At 44.9% G+C, this 22543-nt stretch overlaps 1 protein-coding gene across 1 annotated transcript in view; it reads left to right on the plus strand.

Annotated features, from left to right (window-relative positions):
* NRN1L (neuritin 1 like) overlaps window positions 1–22543 on the plus strand; it is a 45505-nt gene that overhangs the window by 17180 nt on the left and 5782 nt on the right. Inside the window, exon 2 of the mRNA XM_077292765.1 lies at window positions 7685–7850. Coding sequence (XP_077148880.1) covers window positions 7685–7850 — 166 coding nt within the window. The remainder of the gene's footprint in view (window positions 1–7684; window positions 7851–22543) is intronic.

Here is a 22543-nt window from a genome sequence, read left to right on the forward strand (position 1 = left end):
GGAACCTCCGCCATGTTTGACTGTAGGGACCGTGTTCTTTTCTTTGAATGCCTCTTTTTTCTCTCCTGTAAACTCTATGTTGATGCCTTTGCCCAAAAAGCTCTACTTTTGTCTCATCTGACCGGAGAACATTCTTCCAAAATGTTTTAGGCTTTTTCAGGTAAGTTTTGGCAATCTCCAGCCTGGCTTTTTTATGTCTCGGGGTAAAAAGTGGGGTCTTCCTGGGTCTCCTACCATACAGTTCCTTTTCATTCAGACGCCGACGGATAGTAGGGGTTGACGCTATTGTACCGTCGGACTGCAGGGCAGCTTGAACTTGTTTGGATGTTAGTCGAGGTTCTTTATCCAACATCCGCACAATCTTGCATTGAAATCTCTTGTCAATTTATCTTTTCCGTCCACATCTAGGGAGGTTAGCCACAGTGCCATGGGCTTTAAACTTCTTGATGACACTGCGCACAGTAGACACAGGAACATTCAGGTCTTTGGAGATGGACTTGTAGCCTTGAGATTGCTCATGCTTCCTCACAATTTAGTTTCTCAAGTCCTCAGACAGTTCTTTGGTCTTCTTTCTTTTCTCCATGCTCAATGTGGTACACACAAGGACACAGGACAGAGGTTGAGTCAACTTTAATCCATGTCAACTGGCTGCAAGTGTGATTTAGTTATTGCCAACACCTGTTAGGTGCCACAGGTAAGTTACAGGTGCTGTTAATTGCACAAATTAGAGAAGCATCACATGATTTTTCGAACAGTGCCAATACTTTTGTCCACCCCCTTTTTTAGGTTTGGTGTGAAATTATGTCCAATTTGGCTTTAGGACAATTCTTTTTGTGTTTATTCATTTAAGACAAATTAAATGAAGATAATAATACCAAAGAATGTGTGTTTGCAATCATTTTTAGGAAGAAACTGAGTATTATCTGACAGAATTGCAGGGGTGTCAATACTTTTGGCCACAACTGTACATATACTCTGTTAAAGTGAACAGTGTCACGTAAAGCTTGTCCTGCATAAAATCAAGCCTTCATATGGATATGTTGACAAAAAAAAATAAAAAAAAGTTTTGACTCATAACAATAGTAAAAAAAACCCTAAAGCACAAAAATGAAACATCATCCATTATTGTCGCCTTTGACATGAAATTTTTTTTTTTAGACAGTATAATATAGGTGTTAAAATGTACCAAATCTTCCTTCCTTTAACCGTTTTAAGAGCCTCTCTTATACAGTTCACAGTCTGATTCAAGTTTCAGATTTTTATCATATGGGAGTGTCTCTCCCAGTAATACAGGCTGGATGTCAGGTCTGTGTATACTCAGGATGCCATTGTCTCCATTAGCTTATATATCAGCACAGCTTCTATCCTGCTCTTATTTTTGCCAGTTTTGCCCAGCAGTCAGCTAAATAAATAATTTAGAGAAAATTTGCAGCAGCAAAACAGTAGAACATTTTTAATAAAACTTAACTTTGCTTTTAGGAAGAAAATAAAAAAAAATTGTGAAGTTGTATCAAGCCTTTGAGTTGAGGGCAAGTTTGTTTTATTGATTTGATTCCACTATACACCTGTATTCCTAAGGGTCTAGTCATCTGCTCAATCAACACTTTTTTAACATTTCTGTAATTGCATCTTACGGTTATGATAAGTAGAATTCGGAATTTCACATCAGTTCCCTGAAAAATAAAAACAGTACGGGAGCCAGATGGTCCTTTCAAGATCATGCAGCATTTTTAACTTTGCAGTTGAGGCTTCAGTAGGATCATGACATAACCCTTAATCCTTGAACTTGAACCTTCTAAGCAGAAGATTAATTTATTCAGATTCTGAGTCACAGTAAGGAAGCCTATTATGTTCCTTCCATGTGAGGTGGTAAATACCGCTAAAATGTGTAGCACATTCGATGGGTTACATGTAGAAATGCAGAACATGTGAATGTTCAAGATTCATTTATCACATTGGTTACTGATTCTAACCAGCCAAGGAGCCCACCGTAGAAGTCCAAAAACCACTGAATAAAGAACATGTAGGTAGCAGTCGGAGGATTGATTCCACACAAAACAAAAACGTGCTTCAACTTTGATGTGGTTGTAAATCAGCTTAGGCAGTCATTTAAGAGAGCAGAGATGAGAGTTACAAACTCTGAAGTCAGATAAGCTTTCTGATGGACTCACTTGCCAACTCATTCTACAGTTTGCCATGTACAGTGATACACAGAGGCTGTAGAAGTCAAACAGTACAAAATCATGTTCCAAAGAAGCCCAATTGCAAAATGTTGTTGAGTCAAAAATACACGCGTCTGGAGAAGACCTGTCACCAGGTCAAAAGTGGTCACTATAATAATAATAACGCAAGAACTGGACGCTTTTGAACTGATGACACCAGACACTCTAAAAAGAGAGGGCTTGCCATTTCCATCTGGAGGTCTCCATGAATGGCTCTTGCATCTTCTCTGGCTCCAAAGCTGGCGTAAAACATCCAAAGGTTTGAAAGGGTTAAGGAACTTACTAGGGGAGTGAATATCAAAAGATGCTTGTTAACTCGTGAAGCCTTTTGGATATTTAACCTCGGTACTAGATATCCCGATGGTATAAATCTATGTCATGATTTATACCATCACTATTGTTGTTTCCTGTCACATACTCCTTTTCCTTAATTGCCTGTTCAATTTTATTTTATTTCTTGCATTTCCCTATGGGTTTTTTTTAATATATTTTCTGTATTTTTTTGTATTTTCCCATTACCGTACTTGTCAACATATGTTTTTATGGTGATTGCCTTATTGTTATATCATGTGATCTTTATTCCACTTTGGATTCGTCAAGGTTGAAAAAGAATGCTGGATCGCATTCGAAACGCGTCGCCCGTTCTTTGTGTCTCGCATTATTTTTTGGACTGATTTCTAATATTTTTACCGTAAGCTTGAACTCCCCGTTTTTCTTCCTTGATTATTGCCAAGTTTGGTTAGAGCATTATTCCTTACACACTGGTTGATTTTTTTCATGATGAGCTGGCATTTCCTTCATATTACTTGTAAAATATTCTAGTATGCAATGTGAGTCATGTAAAGTCCTGATTTAAAGGGGATATCCGGAACTATTTTATTTTTTTGTTATGGGGCTAAGAATATATAGGCAGGTCATTGCTAACAACCTGCATGTTCTGCCCTGCGCCGATGTCTGCTGGCTCGGTATAATCAGAGACCGCTCCTGCCGGTGATTCAGCAGCTCCCGGTGACCTCACGTTGACAGAGCAGTGGCTTCTCCTCTGCTCTGTTATGTTGACAGAGCGTGACTACCGATGTTGTGCTGATTGACAGCCCAATTCCCACTACCTAATTGTGGGGAGCGAGCTGCCAATCAGCATGGCGTTGGCAGTGGTTCTCTGTCAGCAGAGCAGCCCAGAAGAGGAAGAGCGATTGTGATGACATAAGGTCAAATGAAGCAGCAGAATCACCGGCAGAAGCAGTTCACGACCACTCAGTATAATCACAGACCACTACTGCCGGCGATTCAGCGGCTTGCGATGACCTCACGTCGAGAGAGCAGCAGCTTCTCTTCTGCTCTATTATGTTGATGGGGCGTGACTACCGATGTTATGCTCATTGTGATGACATAAGGTCAAATGAAGCAGCAGAATCGCCAGTAGAAGAGGTCCGCGACCACTCTGTGCCGGCAAAGATCAGTGCCGGGCAGAACAGGCAGGTAATTTTCAACTACTTGCCTACTGTATATATTCATAGCCCCATTAGAAAAAAATACAATCTTCGCGGATAACTCTTTTAATGTTGTATTTGACCTATAAGTGCCCAGTTAATGATAAGGAGGTCATGTTTTTCTTCTATTAATCTGATAAGGCCTTTAGCAGTCTCCAGGGCTTTACGGGAGATTTGTAAAAAAACTGGAACACAGACCACATATCTACCCGCACAAACTCCTTCCTTGTCAACAGGAGTTACTGTGTTTCTCTACCAGTCAATATCTGGTCTCCATAACTTCCTCCAGTAGGACCAGCGGCAACATTGTGAAGAACTTCTTCTGGCCCATTTGGTCACATCTCTCCTTCTCTCTATAATTAGGGGAGCCTCGGCACCACACCAGAGGTGAGAACTGACCTTTAGTAAAAGTTTCTTAAAAAAATGGAGAAACTTAGAAAAATGCAAACCCATTTGTAAGCAGGGTCCTCTTTCTCTCCTGTAGAGTGTAAGCTCCTATGGTCAGTGGGGTCCTCTCTCTCTTATGTAGAGTGTAAGCTCTTATGGTCAGTGGGGTCCTCTCTCTCTCCTGTAGAGTGTTAGCTCTTATGGTCAGCGAGGTCCTCTCTCTCCTGTAGAGTATAAGCTCTTATGATCAGTGGAGTCCTCTCTCCTGTTGAGTGTAAGCTCTTATGATCAGTGGGGTCCTCTCTCTCTCCTGTAGAGTGTTAGCTCTTATGATCAGTGGGGTACTCTCTCTCTCATGTAGAGTGTAAGCTCTTATGGTCAGTGGGGTCCTCTCTCTCTCCTGTAGAGTGTTAGCTCTTATGGTCAGTGGGTCCTCTTTCCTGTAGAGTGTAAGCTCTTATGGTTAGTGGGGTCTTCTCTCCTGTAGAGTGTAAGCTCTTATGGTTAGTGGAGTCCTCTCTCTTTCCTGTAGAGTGTAAGCTCTTATGGTCAGTGGGGTCCTCTCTCTCTCCTGTAGAGTGTTAGCTCTTATGGTCAGTGGGGTACTCTATCTTTCCTGTAGAGTGTAAGCTCTTATGGTCAGTGGGGTCCTCTCTCTCTCCTGTAGAGTGTGAGCTCTTATGGTCAGTAGGGTCCTCTCTCTCTCCTGTAGAGTGTAAGCTCTTATGGTCAGTGGGGTCTTCTCTCCTGTAGAGTGTAAGCTCTTATGGTTAGTGGTGTCCTCTCTCTCTCTCCTGTAGAGTGTAAGCTCTTATGGTCAGTGGGGTCCTCTCTCCTGTTGAGTGTAAGCTCTTATGGTCAGTGGGGTCCTCTCTCTCTCCTGTAGAGTGTAAGCTCTTATGGTCAGTAGGGTCCTCTCTCTCTCCTGTAGAGTGTGAGCTCTTATGGTCAGTAGGGTCCTCTCTCTCTCCTGTAGAGTGTTAGCTCTTATGGTCAGTGGGTCCTCTTTCCTGTAGAGTGTAAGCTCTTATGTTTAGTGGGGTCTTCTCTCCTGTAGAGTGTAAGCTCTTATGGTTAGTGGAGTCCTCTCTCTCTCTCCTGTGGAGTGTAAGCTCTTATGGTCAGTGGGGTCCTCTCTCCTGTTGAGTGTAAGCTCTTATGGTCAGTGGGGTCCTCTCTCTCTCCTGTAGAGTGTGAGCTCTTATGGTCAGTAGGGTCCTCTCTCTCTCCTGTAGAGTGTGAGCTCTTATGGTCAGTAGGGTCCTCTCTCTCTCCTGTAGAGTGTTAGCTCTTATGGTCAGTGGGTCCTCTTTCCTGTAGAGTGTAAGCTCTTATGTTTAGTGGGGTCTTCTCTCCTGTAGAGTGTAAGCTCTTATGGTTAGTGGAGTCCTCTCTCTCTCTCCTGTAGAGTGTAAGCTCTTATGGTCAGTGGGGTCCTCTCTCCTGTTGAGTGTAAGCTCTTATGGTCAGTGGGGTCCTCTCTCTCTCCTGTAGAGTGTAAGCTCTTATGGTCAGTGGGGTCCTCTCTCTCTCCTGTAGAGTGTTAGCTCCTATGGTCAGTTGGGTCCTCTCTCTCTCCTGTAGAGTGTTAGCTCTTATCGTCAGTGGGGTACTCTATCTTTCCTGTAGAGTGTAAGCTCTTATGGTCAGTGGGGTCCTCTTTCTCTCCTGTAGAGTGTGAGCTCTTATGGTCAGTAGGGTCCTCTCTCTCTCTTGTAGAGTGTAAGCTCTTATGGTCAGTGGGGTCCTCTCTCTCTCCTGTAGAGTGTAAGCTCTTATGGTCAGTGGGGTCCTCTCTCTCTCCTGTAGAGTGTAAGCTCTTATGGTGAGTGGGGTCCTCTCTCTCTCCTGTAGAGTGTAAGCTCTTATGGTCAGTGGGGTCCTCTCTCTCTCCTGTAGAGTGTAAGCTCTTATGGTGAGTGGGGTCCTCTCTCTCTCCTGTAGAGTGTTAGCTCCTATGGTCAGTTGGGTCCTCTCTCTCTCCTGTAGAGTGTTAGCTCTTATGGTCAGTGGGGTACTCTATCTTTCCTGTAGAGTGTAAGCTCTTATGGTCAGTGGGGTCCTCTTTCTCTCCTGTAGAGTGTGAGCTCTTATGGTCAGTGAGGTCCTCTCTCTCTCCTGCAGGCTCAGGTTCTGTTCCTTGTTGAGGTCTCTTGGTTGGGTCGTATAGAAGCAGGCTGACAGCTTTTGACTTAAAAGAGATTCTTTCAGTAAGATCAACCCCCTTAAACCACCTATATGGGCATTTAGCTCTATGAAAGCAAAATCCATTGACACCTTTATATTTTCTATCTGTTGCTGCATTCCTGAGAAATCAGTTTTATATGAGAGTTTTTAACAGATGAGGAACTGCATACATGATAGGTTGCATTAGATCACCTAACCCAGACAGGATGTTGTATATAGGGTAGAGGTTACGTCTATTTGGTATGCAGTGACTAAGAACCGCAAGCTTTGATACTCGTCTGCCCATATACATAACCCCACTTAGGGGCTAGTGACTTTTTATGCTGTGTGTTACCATTTTAAAGATCTTCAATAAAATACATTTTTATGTGACAAGCGGAGCTGGATATTGCTTTCCTTATCGATTGCTTTTCCTGCTGCACCACAGTCATTCCGCACTCCAGTTCCCAGACATCTAATGGGTGTGCTAACTTTCCCCCTCTTCTACAGAACATCAAGATCTCTGGAAATGGACTTGTAACCTTGAGATTGTTGATATTGGTCAATACTTTTGGTTCTCCAGTCCTCAGTGAGTTCTCTTCTCTTTCTGTTCTCCATGCTTAGTGTGGCACACACAGTCACACAATGTAAAGATTCAGCCAACTTTTCCCCTTTTTATCTGGTTTCAGGTGTGATTTTCTTAGTGCCCACACCTGTTACTTGCCTCAGGTGAGTTTGAATGAGCATCTCATGCTTGAAACAAAGTTGTTCACCCACAATTTTGGCCCATTTTTGGAGCTGTGTGTGACATTATGTCCAATTTACCTTTTTTTCTATTTTATTTTGTGTTGTTCCAATACGCACAAAGCAAATAAACATGCGTATAGCAAAATATGTGTAACTGCATGATTTTGTGATAGAAATGCTTCGTTTTCGGGAACAATTTCAAGGGTGCCAACACTTTCGGCCATGAATAATTATATATATCTACTTGGAGTTGATATTTTGTTATTCCTCCTTGAGACAATGGGGTGTTACCATTTCCCTCATCAATAAACTGTGTCTCTAGACCGTCTGACACTGTTCAATTGATGCTTAAAGGGACCCAGGCTGCGTAAGGACAGACCCCATGGTTTATTTGTACTAGGAGGGAAGAACAGAGGTATGATATACAAAATATCATAACAATACAGATTCTGAACAACAGATGCTCAACATTTTTTTTAGCCTAAAATTGGGTATGTCTGGGCATGTTGTGTCATGGGAAGGTTTCTGTTTTTTTATGCATTTTCAAAAATAGAATTAAAAGTTAAGTGAGTTTTTGCTTTTTTTTGTATTTCACATCAATAATGCAACACTTTCTAATGAAATAGCAGAAAATGGATGTATTTATCAGTACGTTTCTCTCTTTTGCTTCAGCTCTTCTACATATTCCGGTGAGAGCAACAAGCAGAAAATGTGACACGATTTATAAAGGATTTGCTGACTGTCTAATCAGCTTGGGGGATAGTATGGCTCAAAATGTCCAGCAGTTCAAAGTCAATGAAGACCTCGATGACGCAGAAGAGCTCGACTCCATATGCAAGTAAGTGGGCGAAATTATATAGTGTGTGTTCATATGTTATGACCGTTCATACCAAGGACAGGCGCTCGCTGCAGCCTTGGCACAGCTAAACATTTTAAGAGCACCTTCCCATCTACTTGTTTTCCCTCAATCACTGCCTTTCAAAGAAAGAATACGGGGATGGATATAGAGGGAAACAAGCAGGTTGGAAGGTGCACTGAACTGTTTGGCCACACCAAGGGTGCACCAATTCTTTAGTCACTCCCCTGCACTTTGAGATCCAGCTATGCAGCACAAGTGTGTATGCATCATACGTGTGTGCAGGTATGAAAAGGACAAGGAGTTGGATTTCTCTAAGCCTCATCTACATTTACCATAGATCATTCAAGCTCAATTCATTGTGCCACTGATAAGAAATATTTTGTTTTATTTTTATGCAAATTCATCTGCAAGTGCACTGGTGAGCGTATCTGTGCACTTGCAGTCCATGTCTCCTCTGCTGTTCTCTCTGGTTGGCATCACCCTCCTCTGGTTGATTGACTGTGGAGACCGACTCTACTGTAGGTTGTAATTCTGCTACACCTGACAGACGTACCGTATTTACAGCGCACTGTGCCACTGTTTGACCATGGAAAGTCCTGCACACCGACGTTTGCTCTATCACACCCGTCGGGTAAAAGTTCAAGGATGTCTGTTTCATGTAGCATAATCGCATCGCTCAGCATAGTCTTTGCCAGCTGTCAATCAACCAGCAGAGGGCAGAAAAATCAGCAGAGGAGACGTGGACTGCAAGTGCACCAATGCTCAAGGGTGCACTTACATCAAAATTTGAATAAAGATAAAACTAAGATTTCTCAAAAATGGCGCAACAGATCCAGACCAAAGAGGCATCACTGAAATTGTAGCACATAACCTATACAGCTGTACCTTTATTTGCCAACCAATAACGAAGCTGACAGGCTCTTTAAAGGAAGTTTATCAGCAACGATTGACTATTCAAACCAAGTAGAGGCGCATGGTGGGGGGAATATGATGGAAAGGAGCTGTGTTGGGGGCACATGATGGAGAGGAGCTGTGTGGGGGGAACACAACAGTGATGAGCTGTGTAGGGGAAATATAACAAAGAGGAGCTGTGTGTGGGGAGAAATATGACATAGAAGATCTGTGTATGGGGGGAATATGATGGAGAGGAGCTCTGCGGCGGAAATATGAAGGAGAGGAGCAATGTGGGGGGAATATAGCAGGGAGAATGGAGCTGTGTGGGTGGAATATGACAGAGAAGAGAAGTGTGGGGGGATATGATCGACAGGAGCTGTGTGTAGGGGTAATATGACAGAGGGGCTCTGTGGGGGGGGATATGACTGAGAGGAGCAGTATGGGGTGGAATATGATGGAGAGGAGCTGTGTAGGGGGAATATGACAGAGAAGAGAAGTGCAGGGGAATATGATCAAGAGGAGCTGTGTGAGGGGAATATGATGGAGAGGAGCTATGTGGGGGGACATGACGAAGAGGAGTGGTGTGGGGGGAATATGTTTGAGTGGAGTGGTATGGAGGGAATTTTACAGATAGGAGTGATGTGGGGGGAATATGATGCAAAGGAGATGTGTGGGAGGATGTTGTGAAATTGGATTTTGGGCTCCCCCGGTGGCCACTGGTGGAATTGAACTGGTGTGCATCATCCTCTCTGTTCACCTGTTTCCATCAGGATGTGGGAGTCGCTATTTAGCTTTGCTCCTCTGTCACTTCCATGCCGGTCAACATTGTAATCAGAAGCCTTTCTGTGCATGTTCCTGCTGCTAGACAACTCCCAGCTAAGTTGGACTTAGTCCTTGTTTGTTTTTGCATTTTGTTCCAGTTCACAGCTGTAGTTTCGTTTCTGTGTCTGGAAAGCTCTTGTGATCTGAAATTGCCACTCTGATGTTATGAGTTAATACTAGAGTCTTAAAGTAATTTCAGGATGGTATTTTGATAGGGTTTTCAGCTGACCATGAAAGTGCCCTTTCTGTCTTCCTGCTATCTAGTAAGCGGACCTCAATTTTGCTAAACCTATTTTCATACTACGTTTGTCATTTCATCTAAAATCACCGCCAATATTTGTGGGGGCCTCTGTCTGCCTTTCGGGGAAATTTCTCTAGAGGTGAGCCAGGACTATATTTTCCTCTGCCAGGATTAGTTAGTCCTCCGGCCGGCGCTGGGCGTCTAGGGATAAAACGCAGGCTACGCTACCCGGCTACTGTTAGTTGTGCGGCAGGTTTAGTTCATGGTCAGTTTAGTTTCCATCCTTCCAAGAGCTAGTTCGTATGTTTGCTGGGCTATGTTCTCTTGCCATTGAGAACCATAACAGTTTGACCGGCCTAAAAGGGTTAAATTAATTGACAGAGAAAGGAGAGAAAAGAGAAGTCTGCTGAAGATTTTTTTTTTTTTTTTTTCCTCAGTTCTGAGTGTGCTTGTAATTGAATCTCTTGCAAGTCTGCCTATATTGCAGCCTTTCTCTCTCTCTCTCCTTCTAATCCTGGAATGGCTCTGTGTTCACCTGTTTAAAATGGATATTCAGAGTTTAGCTGCAGGTTTGAATAATCTCACCACGAAAGTTCAAAACTTACAAGATTTTGTTGTTCATGTTCCTATATCTGAACCTAGAATTCCTTTGCCTGAATTTTTCTCGGGGAATAGATCTTGCTTTCAAAATTTCAAAAATAATTGCAAGTTGTTTTTGTCCCTGAAATCTCGCTCTGCTGGAGATCCTGCTCAGCAGGTCAGGATTGTGATTTCTTTGCTCCGGGGCGACCCTCAGGATTGGGCTTTTGCATTGGCTCCAGGGGATCCTGCGTTGCTCAATGTGGATGCGTTTTTTCTGGCCTTGGGGTTGCTTTATGAGGAACCTCAGTTAGAACTTCAGGCGGAAAAGGCCTTGATGTCCCTATCTCAGGGGCAAGACGAAGCTGAAATATACTGCCAGAAATTCCGTAAATGGGCTGTGCTTACTCAGTGGAATGAGTGCGCCCTGGCGGCGAATTTCAGAGAGGGTCTCTCTGATGCCATTAAGGATGTTATGGTGGGGTTCCCTGTGCCTGCGGGTCTGAATGAGTCCATGACAATGGCTATCCAGATCGATAGGCGTCTGCGGGAGCGCAAACCTGTGCACCATTTGGCGGTGTCTACTGAGAAGACGCCAGAGAATATGCAATGTGATAGAATTCTGTCCAGAAGTGAACGGCAGAATTTTAGACGAAAAAATGGGTTGTGCTTCTATTGCGGTGATTCAACTCATGTTATATCAGCATGCTCTAAGCGTACTAAGAAGCTTGATAAGTCTGTTTCAATTGGCACTTTACAGTCTAAGTTTATTCTATCTGTGACCCTGATTTGTTCTTTATCATCTATTACCGCGGATGCCTATGTCGACTCTGGCGCCGCTTTGAGTCTTATGGATTGGTCCTTTGCCAAACGCTGTGGGTATGATTTGGAGCCTCTTGAAACTCCTATACCCCTGAAGGGGATTGACTCCACCCCATTGGCTAGCAATAAACCACAATACTGGACACAAGTAACTATGCGGATTAATCCGGATCACCAGGAGATTATTCGCTTTCTTGTGCTGTATAACCTACATGATGTGTTGGTGCTTGGATTGCCATGGCTGCAATCTCATAACCCAGTCCTTGACTGGAAAGCTATGTCTGTGTTAAGCTGGGGATGTAAGGGGACGCATGGGGACGTACCTGTGGTTTCCATTTCATCATCTATTCCCTCTGAGATTCCTGAATTCTTGACTGAATATCGTGACGTTTTTGAAGAACCTAAGCTTGGTTCATTACCTCCGCACCGGGAGTGCGATTGTGCCATAGATTTGATTCCGGGTAGTAAATACCCTAAGGGTCGTTTATTTAATCTGTCTGTGCCTGAACATGCTGCTATGCGAGAATATATAAAGGAGTCCTTGGAAAAGGGACATATTCGTCCTTCGTCATCTCCCTTGGGAGCCGGTTTTTTCTTTGTGGCTAAGAAAGATGGCTCTTTGAGGCCGTGCATTGATTATCGGCTTTTGAATAAAATCACGGTTAAATATCAATATCCGTTGCCACTGCTGACTGATTTGTTTGCTCGCATAAAGGGGGCCAAGTGGTTCTCTAAGATAGATCTTCGTGGGGCGTATAATTTGGTGCGAATTAAGCAGGGGGATGAGTGGAAAACCGCATTTAATACGCCCGAGGGCCACTTTGAGTATTTGGTGATGCCTTTTGGTCTTTCAAATGCCCCTTCAGTCTTTCAGTCCTTTATGCATGACATTTTCCGTGATTATTTGGATAAATTTATGATTGTGTATCTGGATGATATTTTGATTTTTTCGGATGACTGGGACTCTCATGTCCAGCAGGTCAGGAGGGTTTTTCAGGTTTTGCGGTCTAATTCCTTGTGTGTGAAGGGTTCTAAGTGCGTTTTTGGGGTTCAAAAGATTTCCTTTTTGGGATATATTTTTTCCCCCTCTTCCATCGAGATGGATCCTGTCAAGGTTCAGGCTATTTGTGATTGGACGCAACCCTCTTCTCTTAAGAGTCTTCAGAAATTTTTGGGCTTTGCTAACTTTTATCGTCGATTTATTGCTGGTTTTTCTGATGTTGTTAAACCATTGACTGATTTGACTAAGAAGGGTGCTGATGTTGCTGATTGGTCCCCTGCTGCTGTGGAGGCCTTTCGGGAGCTTAAGCGCCGCTTTTCTTCCGCCCCTGTGTTGCGTCAGCCTGATGTTGCTCTTCCTTTTCAGGTTGAGGTCGACGCTTCTGAAATCGGAGCTGGGGCGGTTTTGTCGCAGAGAAGTTCCGATTGCTCCGTGATGAGACCTTGTGCTTTTTTCTCGCGTAAATTTTCGCCCGCCGAGCGGAATTATGATGTTGGGAATCGGGAGCTTTTGGCCATGAAGTGGGCTTTTGAGGAGTGGCGTCATTGGCTTGAGGGGGCTAGACATCAGGTGGTGGTATTGACTGACCACAAAAATCTAATTTATCTTGAGTCCGCCAGACGCCTGAATCCTAGACAGGCGCGCTGGTCGTTGTTTTTCTCTCGGTTTAATTTTGTGGTGTCCTACCTGCCGGGTTCTAAGAATGTTAAGGCGGATGCCCTTTCTAGGAGTTTTGAGCCTGACTCCCCTGGTAATTCTGAACCTACAGGTATCCTTAAGGATGGAGTGATATTGTCTGCCGTTTCTCCAGACCTGCGGTGGGCCTTGCAGGAGTTTCAGGCGGATAGACCTGATCGTTGCCCACCTGGTAGACTGTTTGTTCCTGATGATTGGACCAGTAGAGTCATTTCTGAGGTTCATTCTTCTGCGTTGGCAGGTCATCCTGGAATCTTTGGTACCAGGGATTTGGTGGCAAGGTCCTTCTGGTGGCCTTCCCTGTCTCGAGATGTGCGAGGCTTCGTGCAGTCTTGTGACGTTTGTGCTCGGGCCAAGCCTTGTTGTTCTCGGGCTAGTGGATTGTTGTTGCCCTTGCCTATCCCGAAGAGGCCCTGGACGCACATCTCGATGGATTTTATTTCGGATCTTCCTGTTTCTCAGAAGATGTCTGTCATCTGGGTGGTGTGTGATCGTTTCTCTAAGATGGTCCATTTGGTTCCCCTGCCTAAGTTGCCTTCTTCTTCCGAGTTGGTTCCTCTGTTTTTTCAAAATGTGGTCCGTTTGCATGGTATTCCGGAGAATATCGTTTCTGACAGAGGTACCCAATTCGTGTCTAGATTTTGGCGAGCATTCTGTGCTAGGATGGGCATAGATTTGTCTTTCTCGTCTGCTTTCCATCCTCAGACTAATGGCCAGACCGAGCGGACGAATCAGACCTTGGAGACATATTTGAGGTGTTTTGTGTCTGCAGATCAGGATGATTGGGTTGCTTTTTTGCCTTTAGCGGAGTTTGCCCTCAATAATCGGGCCAGTTCTGCCACCTTGGTGTCTCCCTTTTTCTGTAATTCGGGGTTTCATCCTCGATTTTCTTCTGGTCAGGTGGAATCTTCGGATTGTCCTGGAGTGGATGCTGTGGTGGAGAGGTTGCATCAGATTTGGGGGCAGGTAGTGGACAATTTGAAGTTGTCCCAGGAGAAGACTCAGCTTTTTGCCAACCGCCGGCGTCGGGTTGGTCCTCGGCTTTGTGTTGGGGACTTGGTGTGGTTGTCTTCTCGTTTTGTCCCTATGAGGGTTTCTTCTCCCAAGTTTAAGCCTCGGTTCATCGGCCCGTACAAGATATTGGAGATTCTTAACCCTGTGTCCTTCCGTTTGGACCTCCCTGCATCTTTTTCTATTCATAATGTTTTTCATCGGTCATTATTGCGCAGGTATGAGGTACCGGTTGTGCCTTCCGTTGAGCCTCCTGCTCCGGTGTTGGTTGAGGGCGAGTTGGAGTACGTTGTGGAAAAAATCTTGGACTCCCGTGTTTCCAGACGGAAACTCCAGTATCTGGTCAAATGGAAGGGATACGGTCAGGAGGATAATTCTTGGGTGACTGCCTCTGATGTTCATGCCTCCGATTTGGTCCGTGCCTTTCATAGGGCTCATCCTGATCGCCCTGGTGGTTCTGGTGAGGGTTCGGTGCCCCCTCCTTGAGGGGGGGGTACTGTTGTGAAATTGGATTTTGGGCTCCCCCGGTGGCCACTGGTGGAATTGAACTGGTGTGCATCATCCTCTCTGTTCACCTGTTTCCATCAGGATGTGGGAGTCGCTATTTAGCTTTGCTCCTCTGTCACTTCCATGCCGGTCAACATTGTAATCAGAAGCCTTTCTGTGCATGTTCCTGCTGCTAGACAACTCCCAGCTAAGTTGGACTTAGTCCTTGTTTGTTTTTGCATTTTGTTCCAGTTCACAGCTGTAGTTTCGTTTCTGTGTCTGGAAAGCTCTTGTGATCTGAAATTGCCACTCTGATGTTATGAGTTAATACTAGAGTCTTAAAGTAATTTCAGGATGGTATTTTGATAGGGTTTTCAGCTGACCATGAAAGTGCCCTTTCTGTCTTCCTGCTATCTAGTAAGCGGACCTCAATTTTGCTAAACCTATTTTCATACTACGTTTGTCATTTCATCTAAAATCACCGCCAATATTTGTGGGGGCCTCTGTCTGCCTTTCGGGGAAATTTCTCTAGAGGTGAGCCAGGACTATATTTTCCTCTGCCAGGATTAGTTAGTCCTCCGGCCGGCGCTGGGCGTCTAGGGATAAAACGCAGGCTACGCTACCCGGCTACTGTTAGTTGTGCGGCAGGTTTAGTTCATGGTCAGTTTAGTTTCCATCCTTCCAAGAGCTAGTTCGTATGTTTGCTGGGCTATGTTCTCTTGCCATTGAGAACCATAAGAGGAGGAATACGATGGTGAGGAGCTGTGTGTAGGGGAATACAACGGTGAGGAGCTGTGTGTAGGGTGAATACGACGGTGAGGAGCTGTGTGTAGGGGGAATACGACGGCGAGGAACTGTGTGGTGTGGGAATATGATGGAGAGGAGCTGTGGGGGGGATATGACAGAGAGGAGCAGTGTGGGAGGAATACGATGGTGTGGAGCTGTGTGTAGGGGAAATATGATGGAGAGGAACTGTGTGGTGGCAGCAATATTACAGAGGGGACCTGTGTGTGGGGGTAATATGATGGAGGGGCACTGTGGGGGAGATATGACGGAGAGGAGCAGTATGGGGTGGAATATGATGGAGAGGAGCAGTGTAGAGGGGAATATGAAGGAGAGGAGCTGTGTAGGAATATAATGGAGAGGAGCTGTGTGTGTGGGGAGAGTGATGGAAAGAAGTAGTATGGGAGAGATTATGATGGAGAGGAGCAGTGTGGGGTGGAATATGAAGGAGAGGAGCCGTATGGTGGTAATATTATGGAGAGTTTCAGTGTAGAGGGGACATTTTGGGGCAGTGTGGGGGTGGACATTTCAGAGAGGGGCATTGTGGGGGTACAGTATGTAGAGGGGCATTGTGGGAAGTATATTTTGTGAGGAAGCACGCCGAGAAGTAGTTATTTGTTCATGGGCACAGCATGGGAGATGTTTATATTTATGGGCAGTATAATGATACTTTTACTGTTAAGGGCACCATGTTGGAGGTGCTGCTGAAGACAGAGAAGAGGTTAAGTTTCTTCTCCAAAACCTCTGTGTAAGTTTGGGTGTGTTCACATTGATTTTTTGGAGCAGAAACTCTCCCAATCTTTCTCAAATACTCAAAACTCAGTGCTGCTGATGTATTCATGTAAATAGCCCTTTAAATTTGTTTGCGACCCTTCTGATTGGTTTAACATGACAATTTAACCCTTGGACAAAAATAAACAAATTCTGCACCCCTGCTATAGCCTATCAAATTCTGCCAGAGACGAGCTCTAATAAGCTGACTGTCAGTCTAAGGGCTCGTTCAGACATCCGATTTTGTGTACGACCAGTATCCGTGTTTTTCATGGATAGTACTTGTACCTGTGATAGTCTATGAGGTGTAGTGACACGGTAGCACACTATGCAGTGATGAGGCAGTGACCCATCAAAGTTCCAAAACAAAAGTCTCTTTAATGATCAAACTCACAGCACTACACAGTCCAAGATATCCTCCAGATCGCAGCTGGGAACCATATCCTCCAGATTTGCAGCCGATAAACATGTCAGTCCACCTTTATGAAAAGTTGCTGTGGGCGACTGCACCGGTGTGTACTCTGCAGGGTGCAAGGAGTTTGCTCTGCTGGGCTCTGTGTTACTCTCACACAGGCTGTAATTTTGCAGAGCTGTATGCTCTACACCATGCAAACTCCACTCTGATACTGACACACCCAACCCTTTACTACAGGGCTTTTTGCAAGCAACCCGTTTCCTTCAGCCACATGGAAAACCCAGTCAGGAATGAAACGGACCGCACGACTAACATCCTGGTATTTGTTTCAAAACACAATAGCCCAGCGGGTTTTCTTAAATCTTCCTTGGACAAATAGTTTGTCCAAGACTAACACTTAGGCTGGGGTCATACTAGCATATTGCATCCGATGCGAGCAGGAGCCGAGTGTCATGCTACTGTGCTCCGAGCCTCTCACACAGAGGCGAGCTCACTCATTTCTCCATCTCCTCCATTGCCGGCATCGGCGTATATCGCACAGCTCTCAGATGATATCCAAGTGATGTGCGCTGTGTCACTCGCACCCATCGACTTATATAGGTGCGAGTGAGCCGAGACTCAGACGAGTCTCAGTGCCAATCGCAGCATGCTGCGATTGTTCTCGCATGCCGATTCGGCATGAGAAAATAATCGCAGATGTGATCTGCCCAATAGATTAACACTGGTCCGAGTGCTATGCAATGTTTTCTCCCATAGCACTCGTCCGTGTTATATGCTAGCGTGACCCCGGCCTTAAACTGTGGCCGTAGGCCACATGGAAGACCCGGCCTGGGGAGGAAACAGACCAACACCACTATCATCCTGTAGTCCGTTTCAAAAATAAAAGACCAGCAGGTTTTCTTAAATCTGCCTTGGACAGGTAGCCCATCCAAGACCAATACTCACTTTTATTCTGCATTGCAATCACAGCTACGCCTGTGACTGCAATGCACTCCCATGGCCTCAATACACCTCTGTGCGTATCCTGGGGGAAACATACAGCGACCCTCACATGTGACACCAGTCGCTGCCTCACAGAGGCCATTCACATGTCCGATTTTTTGCGGACCGAGCGGTCCACCTTAAATTGCAGAGATATGTTCGAATTTGTTCCCGAAGATCAGATCAATATCGGAAATGCAAATCAATGGGTCCGAGAAAAAAATCAGATAACACTAGAAAGACATCTGTGTGCAGTACGATTTTCACGGACTGTCAGAAAGGAGAGGGTGGAGATCCTTTATTTTTATTTCTCCGTTTACGAGAAAAAGTGTTGAAACTTGGACCGCATTGTCATCAAACTCTGATCAAAATAATCTGTCTGTTTTTCTTGTACGTGAGGCCTAACGGACAGATTGAAATAATGAACTGCACTTCATAAGTAGTGCAGTGTATTGCTAGAATGGTAAGAAATAACAAAACTGAAATTTTCATGGTCATATAGGGGTTTTATGTGCACGTTCAGTGTGTGTACCAGGAGACCCCTTTATCATTTGTTGAGGCCCATATACATTGGTAGAAATATTTTTTCTATCTGACGATCAATAACAACTGATCAGCAAGAGGCACAAGAGCTTCCATAACCTGGTAATGGGTATTACGGAATATTAACTGTTATCATAGATTTGGTAGAAGGTGATGTAACTTCATTCTTTGCCTACAGATGTGGTGTAAGCTGTTAAATAGGGCACTTTTTGCATGACCCCACAAGATAAACAAGAAATCTAGCAATTTACCATTTATTAACAAATCCTCTTTATTCCCAATAATACAGAGATTTTTAATTTTGTAGACAAAATCTGCCATTGCCACTTCCATCTCTGCAGTTTATTAGGATGTGTCTCCAAGGCAAGGAGTGTGTGCTTGCAAGCACAGCTCTAAAGCTAGCCTCGATCACTGGATCCGGCAACCTTCAGGGCCCTTGGGCTCTTGGAACGAAGCATGGGGTAGAAGCCATTGATAAGGGACTCATCGTCAATGCCTCGGCACGTTACATGAAAGTCATGGTCCTGTTCTTGTGAGGGCGCTACGCCCATGCAGGCCGCAGGTAACCGATGTTGCTGGATTGCCAGGATCAGTTGTTGGACAGTTCAATGAGGGAGACTATCAATCAAAAATAAACTTTTTACTGAACTGGATTTTGGGAGGGTATACATACAAGAGATTAGCTTCTCTAGTGCTGACGCACTAGAGTTATTAACTCGCACCTTTCTGCTAGACGTCCTCTACCAGAATCCATCTCTGATCGATCACTTTGTCTCTGAGTCACTTCTGCTCCAGATCTCGCTATCCCTTTCCTTCAGTCTCCTTTCACTTTAGGCACACCTCATAATACAGCTCTGTTCACAATGGACCATAGATCCTCTTTCTATGGACTCCAGTCCCTATCTGCCTCTCTGACAGGAAAGCATTAAGCTACTTACGGGTAGTGGCATTTCTCGGAGGCCCATGACAGCACGACGAGAGAGGGGATCCGCCCATTAGGAACAGGAAACCTACAGATACAAAAGGGCGGCACCTCTCCCCTGCATCAGTTGTATTTCAGAGCCTTGAGAGGACTACCGCGGTTAGTGGCACACAAAAATATACATTATATACAGTTTATATACAAAAATTTTAGCCAATCTATTGGAACTGGGTATCATACGTGAGATATATACATTATAGGAGGTGCAACCCCCACGTGAAATAGGGAGGGAACTAAGGGTGCTGTCATGGGCCTCCGAGAAATGCCGCTACCCGTAAGTAGCTTAATGCTTTACTCGGACTCCCATGACAGCACGACGAGAGATTTACAGAGATGTAACACTACCTTAGGGAGGGACTATAGCTTGCAGCACCCTTAACCCGAAGGTGAGATCAGAGGAGGCCCCTAAATCCAACCTATAGTGTTTAAAGAAGGTGGACGGGGATGACCATGTGGCCGCCTTACATATCTGGTCGATTGATACTCCAGATTTTTCCGCCCAGGATGTAGCCATGGCTCTGGTGGAATGCGCCCTCAGATTCTGCGGAGTCGGACCCCCACCTGCAGTATAAGCCGAAGAGATAGCCTCCCTAATCCACTTCGCTAGTGTGTACTTTGATACCCTGAGTCCCTTTCTAGGATTTTGGAAAGATAAAAATAACGCATTATCTTTCTTCCATGTATCAGTAACAGAGATGTATTCTAACAGGCATCTCCTAACGTCTAGTGTATGGAGTAGCTCTTCTTTAGGGTTGGAGAGGTTAGGAAGGAAAGATGGTAACACTATCTCCTGTGACCTGTGAAACCGAGATGATACTTTTGGTAAATAGGCCGGGTCCAGTCTGAGGACTACCCTATCTGGCAGAAACTCTGTATAAGAGGAAATTCTGGAGAGAGCTTGTATGTCTCCTACCCTACGGGCAGATGTTATCGCTACCAGAAAAGCTGTTTTAAGGGATAAGGCCTTAATTGAAGCTGATTGTAATGGTTCAAACGGCTCTCTAGTCAATGCTGACAGGACTAGATTAAGATCCCAAGGCATAGATCTATCCTTATGTATGGGTCTAGCCCTACTAGAAGCTTTAATGAACCTTGAGATCCAATAATTATTGGCGATGTTACAGGAAAACAAGGCCCCTAGGGCCGAGACTTGTACCTTTAGGGTACTAGTGGATAGATCTAGCTCTAAGCCCCTTTGCAGGAATTCTAAGATCTGTTTTATAGGTATTCCCTCTTCTAAATTAAAGTCAGAAGAGGCCAGGAATTTCCGCCAAGTTCTAGCGTAGATTGTTGTCGTAATCTGTTTTCTACTCTTCATAAGGGTTTCAATCAATCTTGGGGAGAACCCTTTGTCCTTCAGTAACGCCCTCTCAAACTCCATGCCATTAAATGGAGATTCTTTACTTGAGGATGGCTGATCGGACCCTGGTAGAGTAAATCTGGAATGTCCGGAAGCACCCAAGGGTCCTCCACTGACATGATCCTGAGCCAGGTGAACCAGGCCCTTCTGGGCCAGAATGGGGCAATCAAAATAACTCTTGCCCGATCCTCTCTTATCTTCCTGATTACCAGAGGTATCAGGGCTAGCGGGGGGAACGCATAAGCCAGCCGAAAGTCCCAACTGATCAGAAAGGCGTCTACCGCCAGAGGATTCTCCCTGGGATTTAGGGAACAGAATTTTATTGTCTTTCGATTGTCCCTGGTGGCAAATAAATCCACCTCTGGATGTCCCCATTTGTGGACAATCTGGTTGAATACGAGACCGTTTAGAGACCACTCCCCTTGTCTCAGGGTGTTGCGGCTTAGAAAGTCCGCTTTCACATTTTCTTTTCCTCTTATGTGCAGTGCGGTTAAAGACAGAAAATGGTTTTCCGCAGTCTGGAATAGACGATCTGTCACTCTCATCAGTGATTCGGAATGAGTTCCACCCTGGTGATTTATGTACGCGACCTCCACCTGGTTGTCCGAGAGGATCTTGACGTGGTGACCCTGCAGATATATGAGTAATGTTTTAACTGAAAGTTCAACTGCCATTAACTCTTTTTGGTTGGAGGAGGCTGATGTTAGGGGGTTCCATAGACCCTGAACTATCCTGTCATCCATGTGTGCTCCCCAACCTGAAGGGCTAGCGTCTGTCGTTACAATACGTGTCGCCTGTGTCACCCAGGGAACTCCTGCCGATAAATTGTCATTGATTAGCCACCATCTAAGAGATGTTAGTGCTTCTGGACCCAAAGTAATCTGACTTTGCAAGGACCCTTGTAAGATTCTATCATTATCCAGTACCTCGGACTGTAAAGGTCTGGTGTGAAATTGGGCCCAACGGACAGCGGGAATGCACGAGGTTAGAGATCCTAACAGTGACATAGCCTGTCTAAGTGTCATGGATGGATTATCAGTTGCTCTAGACACCTGTTGTTGGATGTGTAACAACTTGTCAGGCGGAAGACAACACTGTTGGGTTTCTGAATTTAACAACAGCCCTAAGAATCTCTGTATTTTCTGGGGCTGTAATCGGGATTTTTCATAATTCACAATCCACCCCAGATGCTCCAGTTTGGTTGTGGTTACCTTTAGCTGAGAGAGGCAATGGTCTGCCGAACTCCCAACTATAAGGAAATCATCCAAATAGGGGACAATCAAGATGTCAGACTCTCGTAAGTGCGCCATGACTTCGGCCACTAACTTGGTAAACACCCTAGGAGCCGCTGATAAGCCAAAGGGAAGAGCTCTAAACTGGAAATGACGAATTTGTCCCCCCATTGACACAGCTACCCTCAGGAATCTCTGGAAGTCTTCATGTATTGGGACATGATAGCATGCGTCCTTTAAATCCACAACTACCATGAAGCAGTTTTTAAACAACATTTTTATTGCTGAACCAATTGATTCCATTTTGAACGATTCATTGGTCAGAAATTTATTAAGGCCTTTGAGATTTATGATCGTTCTAAACGATCCGTCTGGCTTCTTGATCAGAAAAAGAGGAGAGTAAAATCCCCTCCCTCTTTCTGATACTGGGATTTCAACCAAAACATTCTTGGAGCATAGGTTCATGACTTCTGCTTCCAAGGCTGCTTGCTCAAGGGGGGAGGAACGTAAAGGGGTTAATTTAAATTTATCTCGAGGCCAGTGATCGAAGTCAAGTCTTAGACCTTTTGCTATAATGCCTCGGACCCATTTACTGTTCGTAATGTCAAACCAAGCTGAGGAGAATGCTGACAGTCTACCCCCCACAGGGATTGCTAGTCATTGGTCCGTTTTTTCTGTTCTTTCGAGGAACGGTGAAACATATAGCCCGTACCTCTTCCGCGTCTATCCTCCCATCTAAAACTCTCTCTAGAGGGTGAGGATCCGCGTTTTTTCCCGCGACCAAATCTCCTCTTATTGAAGGGCCGGTGGTAGGATGCTGAAGACGGATTAGGAAATTTCTTCTTATCATCCCCCGCCTTTTCCAGCAACTCATCCAGAGTTGGTCCAAAGAGAAATTCTCCTTTACACAGGATGGAGCAGAGCTTAGTTCTGGATTGAATGTCGCCTGACCAGCACTTCAACCATAAAGCCCTACGAGCCGCGTTGGAGAGTCCTGCCGCTCTAGCCGCCATCCTGACAGAGTCCACAGATGCGTCTGACAGAAAGGCAGCAG

This window comes from Ranitomeya variabilis, chromosome 2, assembly GCF_051348905.1.
Source record: "Ranitomeya variabilis isolate aRanVar5 chromosome 2, aRanVar5.hap1, whole genome shotgun sequence".
NCBI classification, from domain to species: domain Eukaryota; kingdom Metazoa; phylum Chordata; class Amphibia; order Anura; family Dendrobatidae; genus Ranitomeya; species Ranitomeya variabilis.